This window comes from Leuresthes tenuis, unplaced genomic scaffold (genome assembly GCF_036924035.1).
Source record: "Leuresthes tenuis unplaced genomic scaffold, fLeuTen1.0.hap1 SCAF_4, whole genome shotgun sequence".
Taxonomy (NCBI): Eukaryota; Metazoa; Chordata; class Actinopteri; order Atheriniformes; family Atherinopsidae; genus Leuresthes; species Leuresthes tenuis.
This window is the reverse complement of record NW_027325358.1, coordinates 239,955-257,427: the sequence shown is the minus strand read 5'-3', so window position 1 is coordinate 257,427 and position 17,473 is coordinate 239,955. Positions and strand designations below refer to the sequence as shown.

The 17,473-nt window shown below is 48.5% G+C and overlaps 2 protein-coding genes across 2 annotated transcripts in view; both read left to right on the top strand.

Moving 5' to 3' along the window:
• The first annotated feature begins 808 nt into the window (after positions 1-808).
• Positions 809-17,153, top strand: alg13 (ALG13 UDP-N-acetylglucosaminyltransferase subunit). The gene is made up of 25 exons (XM_072383987.1): positions 809-1,257; positions 1,690-1,773; positions 1,960-2,010; positions 2,152-2,198; positions 2,279-2,351; positions 4,069-4,150; positions 4,227-4,392; positions 4,459-4,522; positions 4,643-4,760; positions 7,949-8,013; positions 8,209-8,309; positions 8,429-8,514; positions 8,598-8,868; positions 9,361-9,465; positions 9,695-9,845; positions 10,046-10,217; positions 12,708-12,743; positions 12,817-12,872; positions 12,958-13,026; positions 13,446-13,572; positions 13,755-13,874; positions 14,062-14,102; positions 14,206-14,323; positions 14,510-14,617; positions 16,203-17,153. The coding sequence occupies exons 1-25, from the start codon at positions 1,138-1,140 to the stop codon at positions 16,574-16,576; spliced, it is 2,805 nt and encodes a 934-aa protein (XP_072240088.1). The 5' UTR covers positions 809-1,137; the 3' UTR covers positions 16,577-17,153.
• gemin6 (gem (nuclear organelle) associated protein 6) overlaps positions 2,976-17,473 on the top strand; it is a 52,535-nt gene continuing 38,037 nt past the window's right edge. The window contains exon 1 of the mRNA XM_072383986.1: positions 2,976-2,990. The gene's annotated coding sequence lies outside the window, so the exon portion shown is untranslated. The remainder of the gene's footprint in view (positions 2,991-17,473) is intronic.

The window sequence follows — 17,473 nt, the reverse complement described above, 5'->3', positions numbered from 1 at the left end:
ATGCAAATTGAATTTAGATTCGATGCTGATGCGTTTCGTTATAACATTATCTATAAAATGTAATTAAATAAGAAAAGTAGCCATTCTCTTTGTTAATTTGAGGTTTCCTTCTTTCATGTTCCAAACATCTGTGTATCTCTTCCTTTTCTTTAATAATTTGAAATAAATCTTTAGTTTACATCACAGGTCATCATTTTCTCCATAATCTCGCACACATTTAACGTTGATGTGAGAGACTTCTTCACTGATATTATCGTCATTAATATTATTCCATTATTAGAGATTTTACCAAACTTCGAACCTCTGCCTTCTCCACCTCTGTCACAGCTGTGTTGGCATTACTGATCAATATTGGAGATCTGAATTCCTTTTGAATCCTAATAATTCTTTTTATCGTCCCCCACACTCATTTCTTTACCTTAGCCTGTAACACCTTAAAAAGTAAGGCCATCTCAGTTACTACAGGGTAATAGTGTTTCTGACTCTGATACCAGTGGAAGATCTATAACAGATCGTTTCCCTCCTTTAATATCAATTCTTGGGCCAGTTCCATTATTAAGACGGATCGGGTTTTTATTCACTTCAATTATTTCTCCATTTTTATCATTATAACTGTCCCATAATGAACATTCAAGCCCCCATATACCGCCTCCTTTTAATCCACCTGAAAACGCCCACTTTAAAATCAATAGATACTAAATAAATAAAACGGATCGATTGTCTTTCATTGGGATAATATTTCATTTTTACATTTTTTTTAAAGATTTGTTTGAATTCTGCTGTTTTATTTAAAGTTTGCGAACTCAAGAAGAATCAGCAGGTGTGTGTGAACTCCATCAGTCTCATCAATGTGTTCATCGATGCATCTGATCACTTCTATCGGTTGTTTCTCTGTGTCGGTCTTCGTGTTTTTGTTTATTATAAAGTTCAGAGCTCTGCTGATACTGATTGGTTGGCAGTGGCTTGGTGGGGGGATTTCCGAGCCTGGGAGGGTCTGTGAACGCCCCAGCAGCGGTGAGTGGTCTCGCGCTCATCAGACCTGATTAAGCTCACCTGTTGGCGCCGCCACGGACCGTGCTGCCCTCTGTAGGAGTTGACCGAGTTTGGCGTGCACGTGGAGCTCGGTTCGGCAGCGGGATGCAGAAAGGCCTGAAGAAGTACTTCGTCAACATGGACGAGTACCTGTCCAGTCTGGGACTGTACCGGAAGATGGTGGCGCGGGACGCGTCCAGCCTGTTCCGAGCTGTGTCTGAGCAGGTGAGCCGGGTCACAGCGGGCCGGGGTCCGGTACAGGATGAGTGTTCTGATAAAGCCGTCAGAGCCGCAGGTACCAGGTGGACACACACCTCTGCGAGTGTGGAGGCTCCGTGTTGTTGGTCTGGCCGGGTCCGGGTCCGGTTCTGAGTCCAGACCAGAAGGCGTGAGCAGCTGCAGACTGAGGCCGAGCTCAAGAGTTACTGACAGTTATTGGTTCCAGATCAATAATGAGGCTGTATCCCAGCTCCAAACTTGGTTAGTTTAGAACCTATTTGGACCGGGTCCCTGTGAAAGACACCAGTTCAGAACTTTTGATTTGGTTCTTTAAACAGACAGAACCATGTCACCTCTGGTGGAGGTGAATTTGGGTCTCTGATACAGATGTTTGTTCTGATGGACCCAGTCTGATCTGAGGTTCTGGTCTGTGTGCAGCTGTATTATTCCCAGAACTACCATCAGAAGATCCGACAGGACTGCGCCGACTTCATGAGAGCCAACAGGTGCAACTTTGAGCCGGTGAGTCCAAAACCTAACTGGGCTGATTGGTTCTGCTCACACCTGGACCTGTGACGTCAGCAGCACTCAAACAGCTGACACAGGTGAGGCAGGGAGGTGGGCGGGGCCTGTTTTCCAGGTGTTTGGAGGCCCCGCCCTGCTCTCAGGTGTTCTCAGTTACTTCAGCTGCATCTGTTTCTGCTTCAGTTCGTCGAAGGGTCCTTTGAGAAGTACCTGGAGCGCCTGGAGGACCCCAAGGTGAGCAGCTGTGGTCCCGGCCCCACACCTGTCCACCGAGCCAGCGGTACTAACCGTGTGTGTGTGTGTGTGTGTGTGTGTGTGTGTGTGTGTGTGTGTGTGTGTGTGTGTGTGTGTGTGTGTGTGTGTGTGTGTGTGCAGGAGACGGTGGGTCAGGTGGAGATCAAGGCTCTGTCTCAGCTCTACAGGTGAGGCCAACACACCTGTCTGAGAGTGAGTTTGCATGTTGCCGTAGTAACCACACTTCCTGTTTGCGCCTCACCGGCAGACGTTGTTTCCTGATCTATCGTTACCCTGGGAAACCGGCCACAGTGATCTCAGAGGACGACTTCGTGGACAAGGTGAGGAAGAACCGGAGTCTTCATCATGGCCAAACTTTTGTTTGTGTGGTTGTTGTTGTTAGTTTGTATCGTTGTTTGTATTGTTGTTGTGGTTCGTATCGTTGTTGTTGTTGTTTTTTGTATTGTTGTTGTTAGTTTGTGTGGTTGTTGTTGTTTGTATTGTTGTTGTGGTTCGTATCGTTGTTGTTGTTGTTGTTTGTATTGTTGTTTGTATTGTTGTTGTTAGTTTGTATCGTTGTTTGTTTGTGTTGTTGTTGTTTGTATTGTTGTTGTTTGTATCGTTGTTGTTGTTTGTATTGTGGTTCGTATCGTTGTTGTTGTTGTTTGTATTGTTTGTATTGTTGTTGTTGTTAGTTTGTGTGGTTGTTGTTAGTTTGTGTGGTTGTTTGTTTGTATTGTTGTTGTTGTTTGTATTGTGGTTCGTGTCGTTGTTGTTGTTGTTTATATTGTTTTGTTTGTATTGTTGTTGTTTGTGTGGTTGTTGTTGTTAGTTTGTGTGGTTGATGTTGGTGTTTGTATTGTTGTTAGTTTGTGTGGTTGTTGTTTGTTGTTGTTGTTTATATTGTTTTGTTTGTATTGTTGTTGTTTGTGTGGTTGTTGTTGTTAGTTTGTGTGGTTGATGTTGGTGTTTGTATTGTTGTTAGTTTGTGTGGTTGTTGTTTGTTGTTGTTGTTGTTTGTTTGTGTGGTTGTTGTTGGTGTTTGTATTGTTTTGTTTGTATTGTTTTGTTTGTGTGGTTGTTGTTGTTAGTTTGTGTGGTTTGTTTGTATTGTTGTTGTTTGTGTGGTTGTTGTTGTTAGTTTGTGTGGTTGTTGTTTGTTTGTATTGTTTTTTGTTTGTATTGTTGTTGTTTGTGTGGTTGTTGTTTGTTTGTATCGTTGTTTGTATTGTTGTTGTTTGTTTGTATCGTTGTTTGTATTGTTGTTGTTAGTTTGTGTGGTTGTTGTTAGTTTGTATTGTTTTTTGTTTGTATTGTTGTTGTTTGTGTGGTTGTTGTTTGTTTGTATTGTTGTTGTTGTTTGTATTGTTGTTGTTGTTTGTGTTGTTGTTGTTTGTTTGTATTGTTGTTGTTAGTTTGTGTGGTTGTTTGTTTGTATTGTTGTTGTTTGTGTGGTTGTTGTTGTTTGTTTGTATCGTTGTTTGTATTGTTGTTGTTAGTTTGTGTGGTTGTTGTTTGTTTGTATTGTTTTTTGTTTGTATTGTTGTTTGTGTGGTGTTTGTTTGTATTGTTGTTGTTTGTTTGTATCGTTGTTTGTATTGTTGTTGTTAGTTTGTATTGTTTTTTGTTTGTATTGTTGTTGTTTGTGTGGTTGTTGTTTGTTTGTATTGTTGTTGTTAGTTTGTGTGGTTGTTGTTGTTGTTTGTATCGTTGTTGTTGTTATTGTGGTTCGTGTTGTTGTTGTTGTTGTTTGTAGTCTTTTGTTTGTATTGTTGTTGTTTGTGTGGTTGTTGTTGTTAGTTTGTGTGGTTGTTGTTGTTTGTTTGTGTGGTTGTTGTTGTTTGTATCGTTGTTGTTGTTTGTATTGTGGTTCGTATCGTTGTTGTTTGTATTGTTGTTTGTATTGTTGTTGTTTGTGTGGTTGTTGTTTGTTTGTTTGTTGTTTGTTTGTATTGTGGTTGTTTGAACTTTCCCTGATGTCTCCCTCTGAGGGAAACCTCAGCTGATCACATGACTAATGTGATTGGTCGCTGATTGTCAGTTCTTTCCATTGTGCAGGTGACGCTGTGCTGTTCCATCAACGGTCACTATGACATCGTTTACCCGAGGAGTTACCCCGCCTCCGCCGCGCTCTGCCAGTGTGAGTGTGTGTATTACAACAGAAACACACACAGCTTTACGTCTTACGGAGGTAAACATTCTGCTTGTGTTTTCAGCTCTGCTGTACGAGCTGCTCTACACTCAGGTGTTCGGGTTGGAGGAGGCGGAGCTCTGTCAGGCCATGGAGGCCTTCAGGATGGGAGGTCGTCGCTATAGAAACAGTCCATCGGTGTGCAGCGATGTGGATGTGGGCTACGACACACCTGACGACCGAACACAGAGGTACACACAGCTGGTAGTGGGCGTGGCAGACATCCAGGCACCGTCACATGTTAGTTTCATCTGCAGGGAGGAGGTGGAGGTGGGTGGAGCCACTGAGGAGAAACCTCGACTGCTGGCGGACGATGTGAAGGTGAGAACATGCAGATTCCACCAGACTGAAGCGAGTTTGACTCTCTTCTTCTGTGGTGGTTTGAGTTTGTCTGAGCAGTCAGCGGAAGGCCGACTGACAGGAAGTTGATGTGCTGTTTAGCCTCCTGCAGAAGCCTTGCCCCCCTCCAGACTGTCGCTGCCCTACAAAGTGATGAAGTCTCTGGATGGAGAAGTTTACAGAAACCTGGAGTTTGACGTGTGGCAGGACACCTGTAAAGGTAAAGCAGGAAGCTCAAGGTTCAAATCAGACACACCATCTGAGGGTGGAGCTGTTATCAGGATCTGCTGATGGTGGTTTTAACTTCTTTAATAGCTCAGCTGTCTTTGAACATCCTAAACTTTAAAACTTTGTTCTTTTAAAGTAACCGTGCCGCAGTTACTGCCATCTAGTGGTCAGGTTGGAGACAACAACCATTTTAAAGTCCAGCACCTCTGTCGGCACCTTTCAGATTCCTATAAACCATCTTTTAAAGAAACTAAAACTGAGGTTTTCTATTATAAATCTTGTTTTTCACTGGTGAACTTGCTTGCTGCTGCTGTTGTTTTTTTATGGCGATGTCCTCCACACCAACGCCAGCTCTCTGCAGATGTTTGAGCACTGAGGTCCATAGCGGGCTGTAAAACCCTCTGATTAACTGAGGAGTTTCTCCCAGCTTTTGGACCAGTGGACTCGCTCCTAACCCTCAGTTACTGACGGAGTTTGACCATCCAGTCTTCATGCGTTTGTGGACTTGGAAAAGGTTTATGACCAGGTTCCCTGAGGGATTTTGTGGGGGGTGCTGCAGGAGTACGCGGTACCAGAGTTTCTTTTACAGGGTATTCACAGTGACAGCTGTGTCCACATTCTTGGTCCAAAGCGGTTCTGGTTTACGGTGCATATTCCAGCAGGGCTGCCCCTCATCACTGATCCTGTTTGGGTTTTCATGGACAGGTTCTGGAGGTGCAGTCGGGGAGAGGAGGGCATCTGGTTTCAGATCCTGAGGGTTACATCTCTGCTTTTTGCAGATGATTTGGTTCTGTTGACCTCTTCAAGCCTTCAAGACCTTCAAGTCTCTGCCTCAGCTGGAGCAGTTTCAGCATCTCTGGACCTGGTTCTGAACCTCTGGGTCGGGATGAGTCTGCCTCAGCTGGAGCAGTTTCAGCATCTCTGGTTCTGGTTCTGAGTGATGGTGAGTTTGATCAGAGATGGACAGACGGATCGGGGCTTCGTCGGCAGTAATGAGGGCGCTGCTCCGGTCCGTTTGGTGAAGAGGGGCCGGAAGGAGAAGCTTTCAGGTTCCTGCTCCATCTTTGTTCCAACGCTCACCTGAGCTCACAGATCTGGGTTCTGACCCAAAGAAGGAGGAGCTGGATACAAGCGGCTGAAATGAGTTTCCTTCAGAGGGGGGCGGGGCTTAGCCTTAGAAAAAGGGGGAGGAGCTCCACCGTCTGGAGGGAGGAGCTCGGAGTCGAGCCGCTGCTCCTCCACATGGAAAGGAGTCAGCTGAGGTGGTTCCTCTGGTTAGGATGCCTCCTGGGAGGAGGCCCCGGGTCAGAACCAGAACTCACTGGAGGGATTATACATCCCCTCTGGTCTGGGAACTCCTCGGGATCCCCAGGAGGAGCTGGAGAGGGTCGCTGGGGAGAGGGATGGGTTTCCCTGCTGGACCTGTTGGTTCTGTGACCGATATGAGAAAGATGATGAATAAAACAGGAGGTCTGTCTGGACATGAGATTGTCTGTATCAATAAAACTTAATATTGATGATGATGATAACAAATTGCATCTTTACCTGGAGACTATCGTTGATCTGGTTCTGGTTAAAGCCACACTGATGTCCTGAATAGTCTCCTCCTCGTGTTTTCTTACTTGAGGCTGAAGAATAATTTCAGGGCACTTTACGTCGTACTAACCCTAAAAATGTCATTATTTATTGAAGAAAAACTGAGACAAAACACAGAAGCAGTGTGTAAAACTAAGTGAACCCCTGATCCAGCTGCCATGTTCTTTTTAGAGAGAAGAGGCTTTCTCCTGCAGCCCTTCCAAACAAGCCATCCTTGTTCAATCTTTTTCTAACTGTGCTGTCATGACCTTTAACCTTTAACATGCTAACTGAGGCCTGTAGAGTCTGAGATGTAGCTCTGGGCTTTTTCACCTTGGGGTGACCTTTAACCTTTAGCATGCTAACTGAGGCCTGTAGAGTCTGAGATGTAGCTCTGGGCTTTTTCACCTTGGGGTGACCTTTAACCTTTAACATGCTAACTGAGGCCTGTAGAGTCTGAGATGTAGCTCTGGGCTTTTTCACCTTGGGGTGACCTTTAACCTTTAACATGCTAACTGAGGCCTGTAGAGTCTGAGATGTAGCTCTGGGCTTTTTCACCTTGGGGTGACCTTTAACCTTTAGCATGCTAACTGAGGCCTGTAGAGTCTGAGATGTAGCTCTGGGCTTTTTCACCTTGGGGTGAACTTTAACCTTTAGCATGCTAACTGAGGCCTGTAGAGTCTGAGATGTAGCTCTGGGCTTTTTCACCTTGGGGTGACCTTTAACCTTTAACATGCTAACTGAGGCCTGTAGAGTCTGAGATGTAGCTCTGGGCTTTTTCACCTTGGGGTGACCTTTAACCTTTAACATGCTAACTGAGGCCTGTAGAGTCTGAGATGTAGCTCTGGGCTTTTTCACCTTGGGGTGACCTTTAACCTTTAACATGCTAACTGAGGCCTGTAGAGTCTGAGATGTAGCTCTGGGCTTCTTCACCTTGGGGTGACCTTTAACCTTTAACATGCTAACTGAGGCCTGTAGAGTCTGAGATGTAGCTCTGGGCTTCTTCACCTTGGGGTGACCTTTAACCTTTAACATGCTAACTGAGGCCTGTAGAGTCTGAGATGTATGACCTTTAACCTTTAGCATGCTAACTGAGGCCTGTAGAGTCTGAGATGTAGCTCTGGGCTTCTTCACCTTGGGGTGACCTTTAACCTTTAACATGCTAACTGAGGCCTGTAGAGTCTGAGATGTAGCTCTGGGCTTCTTCTCCTTGGGGTGACCTTTAACCTTTAACATGCTAACTGAGGCCTGTAGAGTCTGAGATGTAGCTCTGGGCTTCTTCACCTTGGGGTGAACTTGCTGGGACGTCCACTCCTGGGAAGATTGACAGCTGTCCTGAATGTTTTCCACTTGTGAATAATCTTTCTCTCTGTAGAATGATGGACTCCAGATAGTCTGGAAATGGCCTTATAACCCTTCCCAGACTGATGGGCAGCAGCAGCTGCTTCTCTGAGATCATTGCTGGTGTCTTTCCTCCTTGGCATCATGTTAAAACACACCTGAATCTCTTTAAGATGAAGCAACTAACTTGTTTTGCAGTCTTTATTAAAGTTTATTTGTCTGAGTGAGCCAGGATTGTAATCTGATTACTGTTCTGTGTGACAGAGATGCAGAAAACAGACTACATGGTGTTTGCAGGGAGACAGTACTTCCTGGGAGACAAGTGCCAGGTAACATGCCACTTCCTGTCAGCAGCATTTGGATAAGATCTCTGTACGGTGGCCTTATGGGGACATTAGATTCTTGTGCTAACGTTAGCAAGCTTCTTGTACCCAGAGAAAACCAGATCAGACTGGATCAGTTACAGCCTGAGAGTTCAAACGTGGCACGTTGGTGTCGGAGATGACGCATCTGTTGGGTTTCAGGTGCGCCTGGAGCCAAAGGGGAAGTACTACAATGCCTTCATCCAAGAGGTGGGGACGCACTCTGCAGCCGTGACCGTCTTCATCGAGGAGCTGGGAGAGAAGTAATACGCACGCACCCTCCAGCCTGATCTTTAGTCAGAATCAGAACTGTTTGATGCGAGCTGGGTCTGGATTAGGTGGTTTGGACGCACAGGTTCACGCTGATGTCTCCGTCTCTCAGACACCTGGTCCCCCTGACCGACTTGAAACCCGTGAACCCGGTTCCGGCCTGGAATGTGGCTGCTCCCACCAGGAAAGGAGACCTGGGTTGGTACAGATCCGGTTTCTCCATCATCACCGTGCGGTGACTCCACCCCTGATGCTCTGGCATTCTTTGCTTCTCCTGACAGACGCAGACACTCGCGGTCAGCGCCATCACCGCCATCGGTACTTCAGGAAGTCTCGGGGCAGCAGTGGCATAAAGGGGGCAGAATTATTGATGCCACCGCCTTCCACCTATGGAGGCCCCACCCCCTCTGCTCTGCCACCCCGCTTTCAGCCAGCGAGTCACCCCCGCCCTCCACCTCCCCCATCGCCTGGAGCCATGACCTATGACCCCTATGCCCCCCCACACCACCACCACCACCCCACAGCCAGAACGCCACGCTATGGCACCTCAAGGTGAGACCAACAGTCCGAAGACTGCGAAATCACACGTTTGTTTTTCTGACACGGACTGTTAATGAGGTGTGTGTGTGTGTGTGTGTGTGTGTGTGTGTGTGTGTGTGTGTGTGTGTGTGTGTGTGTGTGTGTGTGTGTGTGTGTGTGTGTGTGTGTGTGTGTGTGTGTGTGTGTGTGTGTGTGTGTGTGTGTGTGTGTGTGTGTGTGTGTGTGTGTGTGTGTGTGTGTGTGTGTGTGTGTGTGTGTGTGTGCACGTGCACCTGTGTGTGTGTGCACGTGCACCTGTGTGTGTGTGCACGTGCACCTGTGTGTGTGTGTGTGTGCACGTGCACCTGTGTGTGTGTGCACGTGCACCTGTGTGTGTGTGCACGTGCACCTGTGTGTGTGTGCACGTGCACCTGTGTGTGTGTGCACGTGCACCTGTGTGTGTGCGTGTGTGTGTGCACGTGCACCTGTGTGTGCATGCGTGTCTCCCATGGTTCTGGTCAGAAGCTCCACACGTTTCCTAAACCGGCACCTGATTGGTCCACAGCTGACCTATTACCACACCGGAAGGCGGTATTACCAGGACTATGAGAACTACACCTTCAGGTCACGGTAAACAACAACAAACTGCAGGTCACCTGTTCTTCACTGAGGTTCTGATTGGTTCTGACCTGGTGTGTGTATCAGCTGGCTTCATGTGAATGTCGTTGACTTAAAGCAGAGGTGGTCAGTCGTCAGGTCACATGACCCAAGGAATATTTACAGATTTTCTGAGCAGAATCAGAACTCGACCTGACCCAGAACACACTGAATATCATTTCATTCTATTTTCTGTCTGTAGCCGCAGTCGGCGCCAGCTGGCAGCGGCCCTGAATAAAGAGTGTCAGTTCGGGTTCCCAGCGGAGGCGGTGGACGAGTCTGCAGATCTGGACGGGGGCATCGCCTACTATCAGCTGGACGACGCCAGTGAAGCAGTCTTCCCTCCGCTGCCGGTGAGGAACCAGAACCAAGACCCGAGCTGCAGGACCAACCTGAGCCAGGGACTGGTTCCAGTTCAGAGCGGATTCTGCTGCATCGGATATGGGAACCTGTTGGTTGATATGTGTACATACTGTGTTGGTTCTGTTTGGATCCAGCCGGTGTGATCATGAAGGTCATCTTCACACTAACAGGTCACCTGTCTGCTCTGCAGGGCACTGCCATAGCTCCGCCCCCCACCATAGGTGCCCCGCCTGCCCCCTCTGGCTCCTCTTACAGAGTGCAGAGGAACTCGGGGCCCCTCCCCCCCGTTCCGCCACCAGGAAACACCCCCGTGTGCTCGTCAGAGGACGACCAGGAGGACACGAGTACCGTGGAGGACCAGGGTGAGATTTCCTGTGATGTAAAACCTGCTGCTTTCCGACAGCTTTTCCGACTGGTTACCTGCTGCTTTTCCGACTGGTTACCTGCTGCTTTTCCGACTGGTTACCTGCTGCTTTTCCGACTGGTTACCTGCTGCTTTTCCAACTGGTTACCTGCTGCTTTTCCGACTGGTTACCTGCTGCTTTTCCAACTGGTTACCTGCTGCTTTTCCAACTGGTTACCTGCTGCTTTTCCAACTGGTTACCTGCTGCTTTTCCAACTGGTTACCTGCTGCTTTTCCAACTGGTTACCTGCTGCTTTTCCAACTAGTTACCTACTGCTTTTCCGACTAGTTACCTACTGCTTTTCCAACTGGTTACCTGCTGCTTGCCGGCTGGTTACCTACTGCTTTTCCAACTGGTTACCTGCTGCTTTTCCAACTGGTTACCTGCTGCTTTTCCGACTGGTTACCTGCTGCTTTTCCGGCTGGTTACCTGCTGCTTTTCCGACTGGTTACCTGCTGCTTTTCCAACTGGTTACCTGCTGCTTTTCCAACTGGTTACCTGCTGCTTTTCCAACTAGTTACCTACTGCTTTTCCGACTGGTTACCTACTGCTTTTCCAACTGGTTACATGCTGCTTGCCGGCTGGTTACCTACTGCTTTTCCAACTGGTTACCTGCTGCTTTTCCAACTGGTTACCTGCTGCTTTTCCGACTGGTTACCTGCTGCTTTTCCAACTGGTTACCTACTGCTTTTCCAACTAGTTACCTGCTGCTTTTCCGACTGGTTACCTACTGCTTTTCCAACTAGTTACCTACTGCTTTTCAAACTGGTTACCTACTGCTTTTCCAACTGGTTACCTGCTGCTTGCCGGCTGGTTACCTACTGCTTTTCCAACTGGTTACCTGCTGCTTTTCCGACTGGTTACCTGCTGCTTTTCCAACTAGTTACCTGCTGCTTTTCCAACTAGTTACCTGCTGCTTTTCCAACTGGTTACCTGCTGCTTTTCCAACTGGTTACCTGCTGCTTTTCCAACTGGTTACCTACTGCTTTTCCAACTAGTTACCTGCTGCTTTTCCGACTGGTTACCTACTGCTTTTCCGACTAGTTACCTACTGCTTTTCCGACTGGTTACCTACTGCTTTTCCAACTAGTTACCTGCTGCTTTTCCGACTGGTTACCTACTGCTTTTCCAACTAGTTACCTGCTGCTTTTCCGACTGGTTACCTACTGCTTTTCCAACTAGTTACCTGCTGCTTTTCCGACTGGTTACCTACTGCTTTTCCAACTAGTTACCTGCTGCTTTTCCGACTGGTTACCTACTGCTTTTCCAACTAGTTACCTACTGCTTTTCCGACTGGTTACCTGCTGCTTTTCCGACTGGTTACCTGCTGCTTTTCCAACTAGTTACCTGCTGCTTTTCCGACTGGTTACCTGCTGCTTTTCCGACTGGTTACCTGCTGCTTTTCCGACTGGTTACCTGCTGCTTTTCCGACTAGTTACCTACTGCTTTTCCGACTGGTTACCTGCTGCTTTTCCGACTGGTTACCTGCTGCTTTTCCAACTAGTTACCTGCTGCTTTTCCAACTAGTTACCTGCTGCTTTTCCGACTGGTTACCTACTGCTTTTCCAACTAGTTACCTACTGCTTTTCCAACTAGTTACCTGCTGCTTTTCCAACTGGTTACCTACTGCTTTTCCGACTGGTTACCTGCTGCTTTTCCGACTGGTTACCTGCTGCTTTTCCGACTGGTTACCTGCTGCTTTTCCGACTAGTTACCTACTGCTTTTCCGACTGGTTACCTGCTGCTTTTCCGACTGGTTACCTGCTGCTTTTCCAACTGGTTACCTACTGCTTTTCCGACTAGTTACCTGCTGCTTTTCCGACTGGTTACCTGCTGCTTTTCCGACTGGTTACCTGCTGCTTTTCCGACTGGTTACCTGCTGCTTTTCCGACTGGTTACCTGCTGCTTTTCCGACTGGTTACCTGCTGCTTTTCCGACTGGTTACCTGCTGCTTTTCCGACTGGTTACCTGCTGCTTTTCCGACTGGTTACCTGCTGCTTTTCCGACTGGTTACCTGCTGCTTTTCCGACTGGTTACCTGCTGCTTTTCCGACTGGTTACCTGCTGCTTTTCCGACAGCTTTTCCGACTGGTTACCTGCTGCTTTTCCGACTGGTTACCTGCTGCTTTCCGACAGCTTTTCCGACTGGTTACCTGCTGCTTTTCCGACTGGTTACCTACTGCTTTTCCGACTGGTTACCTGCTGCTTTTCCAACTGGTTACCTGCTGCTTTTCCGACTGGTTACCTGCTGCTTGCCAGCTGGTTACCTGCTGCTTGCCAGCTGGTTACAGTCTGCTTTCCGACAGCTTTTCCGGCTGGTTACCTGCTGCTTTTCCGGCTGGTTACCTGCTGCTTGCTGGCTGGTTAGTTTGCTTTCCGACTGCTTTTCCATCTGTTTTCTGACTGGTTTCTCAGCACTGTGTAACATGTCATGTGATCTGTTTATCAGCGGAGTATACAGAGGAGTTCATGTTTGGCACTCAGGGTAAGTCACAGCCACGGTGAGGTCACAGCCGCCATGTGTATCCGGGATATGACTTCACCTTAATCTGTTTCAGATCAGAGCTACCAGGCAGCAGGTGTTTACACTGCTGCTGAGGCCCCGTCCACTCAGGTAAGTCCTGGCACATGAGGAAGGTGCAGCGCTGCCAGAGGACCGGTATGGACATCAGGTCACGTGTTTTCTGTTGCCGTGACAGGAGGAGCAAGAAGGAGGCGTGGCCGATTCCCCAAGCAGAGCAGACCTGAACTATAGCTACACTCAGCAGGTACGCTTCCCCTGCAGCACACCTGAACACGTGCACGTTGATGTCAAACCCATCTTCCATCAGGTAGTCCAGTCATGGGGAAACGCTCTCAGGTGTTCTGCTGGTTACTCTGACAGCCTGTACCTGGTTCTGACATTTCCAACCAGGAAATCAGACTCAAAGTTCCCGCATTGTGGCTCATGGGATTTATTCTTCTGTAATGGTTTGCAGACGCTAAAGTTAAGCTAGAAACAACAGAACCTTTGGGTCCAGATGTTGGTCCACACCTGATGAGTTTGAGGACCTTGTTCTCTGATCTGAAATTTGTACTCTCAAATGTAAACGGGGTTTTCTGCCCTCAGATTATCTGGAGGATGAACGTTTCTGATCCAAACTGCTCTCCACAGGTGTCCTCACAAAGGTACAAATGTGTGTTACAGGTAGTGAAGCCGATGGCCGTGATCTGCTCCTCACCTTCCTCCTCCTCCTCCTCACCTTCCTCTCCTTCCTCACGGGTACCTACAGCTGCTCACCTGCCGTCAGCCGTGCACACGCAGACATGCTCAGGTAAGCACGTGCACACACCTGGATCCAGTTCAGCTGTTGGAAACACTTGTCCAGGCTGGTTTTTGGTGTGAACACAAACAGGAAGTCGCCATGCTGCGTGCACTTGGGGTGTGAGCCTGACCTAAGACATCAGGAATGGAATCGTTTCCTCATGACTGATCCATCAGCTTTTCTGTCCCCAGTCACCATGGCGATCCCAGCTGCTGCTCCCTGGTTGGTTAATGAATTGGGCGAACCGCTCTGCACTGTGGTGGCACCGCCCCCTTACTCCTACGACCCCAATGGCAGTGATTTACCCAGAGGTCAGAGGTCACAACCATTGGAGTTCAGTTTGAGAGGCCACATGGGTTGGTCTCCATAACTCTGTGTGTGTGTGTGTGCGTGTGTGCGTGTGTGTGTCTCTGTGTGTGTGTGTGTGTGTGTGTGTGTGTGTGTGTGTGTGTGTGTGTGCGCATGTGTGTGTGTGTGTGTGCGTGTGTGTGTGCGCAGACTGCAGAGTCCTCCAGTATTACTTCAACTTGGGCGTCCAGGTAGGAGCCATATTTGTATTTTTACCCTAACCTGCCCTCCCCACGGTGTCCTGTCGAAGCTCCTCCCCCTGCTCAGGTGTCCTACACCCTCATCTCTCCACAGTGGTACCATCAGAGCTTCTGGCAGCAGCAGCAGCATGTGTACCCCCCCACCTCGCCGGAGGCCGCCTACCAGTACCAGCACTACCCCCCCTACCTGAACCAGGAGCCCCCCCTGCATGGTGAGACCAATTTTTTTTGATTACAAATTCAGACTGACCACTCAAAGCTACAGTTACCAGCAGAGCAGCTCGGAGCTGGTTTGGTCATGGGGCTGCGGTCCCTGAAGGGGGGTAATAAAAAAGATTTGATTTGATGGAGGTAAAACCCTGCAGACCATCTGACACCCCCTGCTCTACTGCCCCCAGCTGCCCCCCCGTCGTATCCGGAGACCAGCCGAGGCACCCACCAGACCCCCTCTTCCTACCCAGAATCCTTCAGGGCAGCAGATGGACAGACAGAGGGACATGGCAGCGGTCAGTGCTGGTCACCACGGTAACACAGGACTGATGTCACCAGCTGTAGAGGGGAAATCCGGTTTAAATGTGGGTCAGCGTGTCTCCGCAGAACCACAACAACCTGAACACATGTTCTCAGACTTATGGTTCTGCCTGCAGCCACAAATGAAGATGAAGGTTCTGAGCCCTGAAAATGAATCGGTTAAAAATCTCAGATTGGTGGAATAACTTTTAGAACAAAGTCCTTGTTGCGGTTTTCTGAGTGAGCTGCTTAGCTGCCAGTTGACACAACTGTAGGAAGTCACCTGCTCGGCTTGCAGAAGCTGCAACTTGCTGAACTGAACAGTTGAGGTAATGGACATGGAGGGGAAAACTGGCAGGTGGCAGATGTTAAACCAAAAGCTCATCTAACCTGCAGCTAATTTAAACTAGAAGCTAAGCTAAACACAGGCTAAGCTAAGCCAGTGCTCGCATGTTGGTTTCATGGTAAATGAACTTAGTTTCAGTTGTCTTCAAAATGTTTCTGTATTTATCAGAAGCTTTTATCCAAAGAGATTTCCAAATGAAGATATAACAGCTTTATAAAAAGCTAACAATAAGCTAACATCAAAGCTAACATTACAGCTAACATCAAAGCTAACAATAAGCTCCATAGAAGGAACCCAGGAGTCCGACTCTGTCAGAGGGGACAGAGTAGAGATAGGGTGCAGGCATAGAAGGAAGAGCAGAAAGATAAAGTGCAGAGATAGAGGGGGGAGGGAAGTACAAGGTAAGTGCTGGGATAGGAGGAAATAAAACCAAACCGTTGCAACCTCTCCTCCTGACAGTCGGCACGGTTACAGGAGCGCCATCGGGTCGGATTAAAGGCTAAATTACAGTAAGACTGAGTTATTCAGTTCATGTAGACAATCTGACAATAATCGGATCGGGTTAAGACCTGAGATAACCCGATCCAAACGTGCACTGAACGTGCACGTAGACGACAGCGGATCGGATCGAGCGTTCTGCTCCAGATTTTTCCCGCGATCGTCAGCCGGAAGGAGCCGATATTCCTGTTGTTGTCAGAAAGAAAGAAACAAGGCGATGGAGAACGTTGTGCATCGTCTGTTCCATAACCAGCTCATCACAGATGGAGAGGGACGCAGCTTCATCTCGCTCTGCGTTCGCCATCTTTCTGAATGCCTGAGTTTGTTGTTGTTGGCGGTGAAGACGTCAACAGGAAGTGGCTCTATTAGCGATAGCTGAAATGGGGACAGCGCCACCTATGGTACCGGGGTATGACCTGCTTTGTGCCAGTGATTCCATTCATTCACCGCCATATATCCAAGGATAATTCCCCTCAGATAAGGACCCAACTGTAGCTTCAGTTAATCTCAGCATGTGGACCCTCTGAGTGACGCCACTCTCTGGACCACACAGCTGAATGACTGTAAGCTGCTGGTTCTGAATGAACTCCCCAGAATCCCTCCATGTGTCTTTGGTTTAACTCGTTACAACCAGCAGGACATGTCACACACTTGACTGCATTTTTATGGTTAAACTGTTGGTAAATGCTGTAAGTGAAGACTTCCTGGCTCATTTATTGTTTCCTCTCACATTGTAGGAACCGCCCCTTCTGTGGAAGGCTCCTCCTCATCCTCAGTTAGCCCCACGCCACCAGGCTCCGCCCCCTCCTCAGCGGTCCTGTACCCAGATCAGACTCACCTCCCTCCTCCTCCACTGCTGCACCTGCCTTATGAAGCTCCACTCTCTGCTGCCTACCTGACTACAGCCACTCCTCCTCACCCTTCCCACCTGTCCCATCACTCCTCCTACCACCCCTGTCTCCCTCCCTCCACCCACTGGGGGACGCTTTCAACTACAGGCCACGCCCCTAGAGTCTACTGCCCCGCCCCAAATCCTGCACATGTAGTTGGTTACATCACTACACCGCCCCCCCACCACTCAGCCACTCACTACATCCCCCCCTCTATCTGAGGCAGAGATTAGCTCGCAGCTAACTCCACCCTGTTTTCAATGAGCAGTGCCAACTACGGAGTGTTTGACTCAAATGTTTTCTGCTCCAAAAGAACCAGAGGAAGGAAAAACCAACGTAAAAAAATAAGTGTTGAACTAATCCAGGTTTTTCTGTGTTAGCATGTTAGCTTCACATTGAGGCAATGCACATGTTCGTTGTTAGTATGCAGCTAGCTAACGTATTTGTTTGTAGCAGCGATGTAGACAACATGTCCGCCACGCCGCTTCCTGTCTGAAACTTCCTCAGACAACATGTCCGCCACGCCGCTTCCTGTCTGAAACTTCCTCAGACAACATGTCCGCCACGCCGCTTCCTGTCTGAAACTTCTGTTGCTTGTTGGGCCGTTTGATTCGTCTGTTATTAGGAACACGTTTGAACTGCTGTGCTGGAAGATGGCCGTTGGTATTTTCTTTATGTTTTGGTTGGCTGAGTTTTTTTGTTGTTAGTATTCGCCAACAAGTCTATCAAAAAGGGTGTCTGGGCACCGGGTGGGAGCGGTCGGTCCCTGTTTGTTGAGGGATGCATTTGTGTTTTCTTCAATCTGGTATTTTGTTTGGTTTGAGTGAATAAAGTCTGTTTCACCAGCAGATGACGGCTGTTCTCTCGTTTCCATCGGCTCACACGACAAAGCTGAGGGTCAGACAGCTGAGGGTCAGACGGACAGCCGAGGGTCAGACAGCCAGCCGAGGGTCAGACAGCCAGCCGAGGGTCAGACGGACAGCCGAGGGTCAGACAGCCAGCCGAGGGTCAGACAGCCAGCCGAGGGTCAGACAGCCAGCCGAGGGTCAGACAGCCAGCCGAGGGTCAGACGGACAGCCGAGGGTCAGACAGCTAGCCGAGGGTCAGACAGCCAGCCG

Coding starts and splice junctions, on each gene's coding strand:
- alg13 (XM_072383987.1), top strand. CDS start 1,138: ATGCAGAAAGGCCTGAAGAAGTACTTCGTCAACATGGACGAGTACCTG. Junction 4,393..4,458: donor CCTGACGACCGAACACAGAG/GTACACACAGCT, acceptor TTTCATCTGCAG/GGAGGAGGTGGAGGTGGGTG. Junction 4,523..4,642: donor TGCTGGCGGACGATGTGAAG/GTGAGAACATGC, acceptor TGTGCTGTTTAG/CCTCCTGCAGAAGCCTTGCC.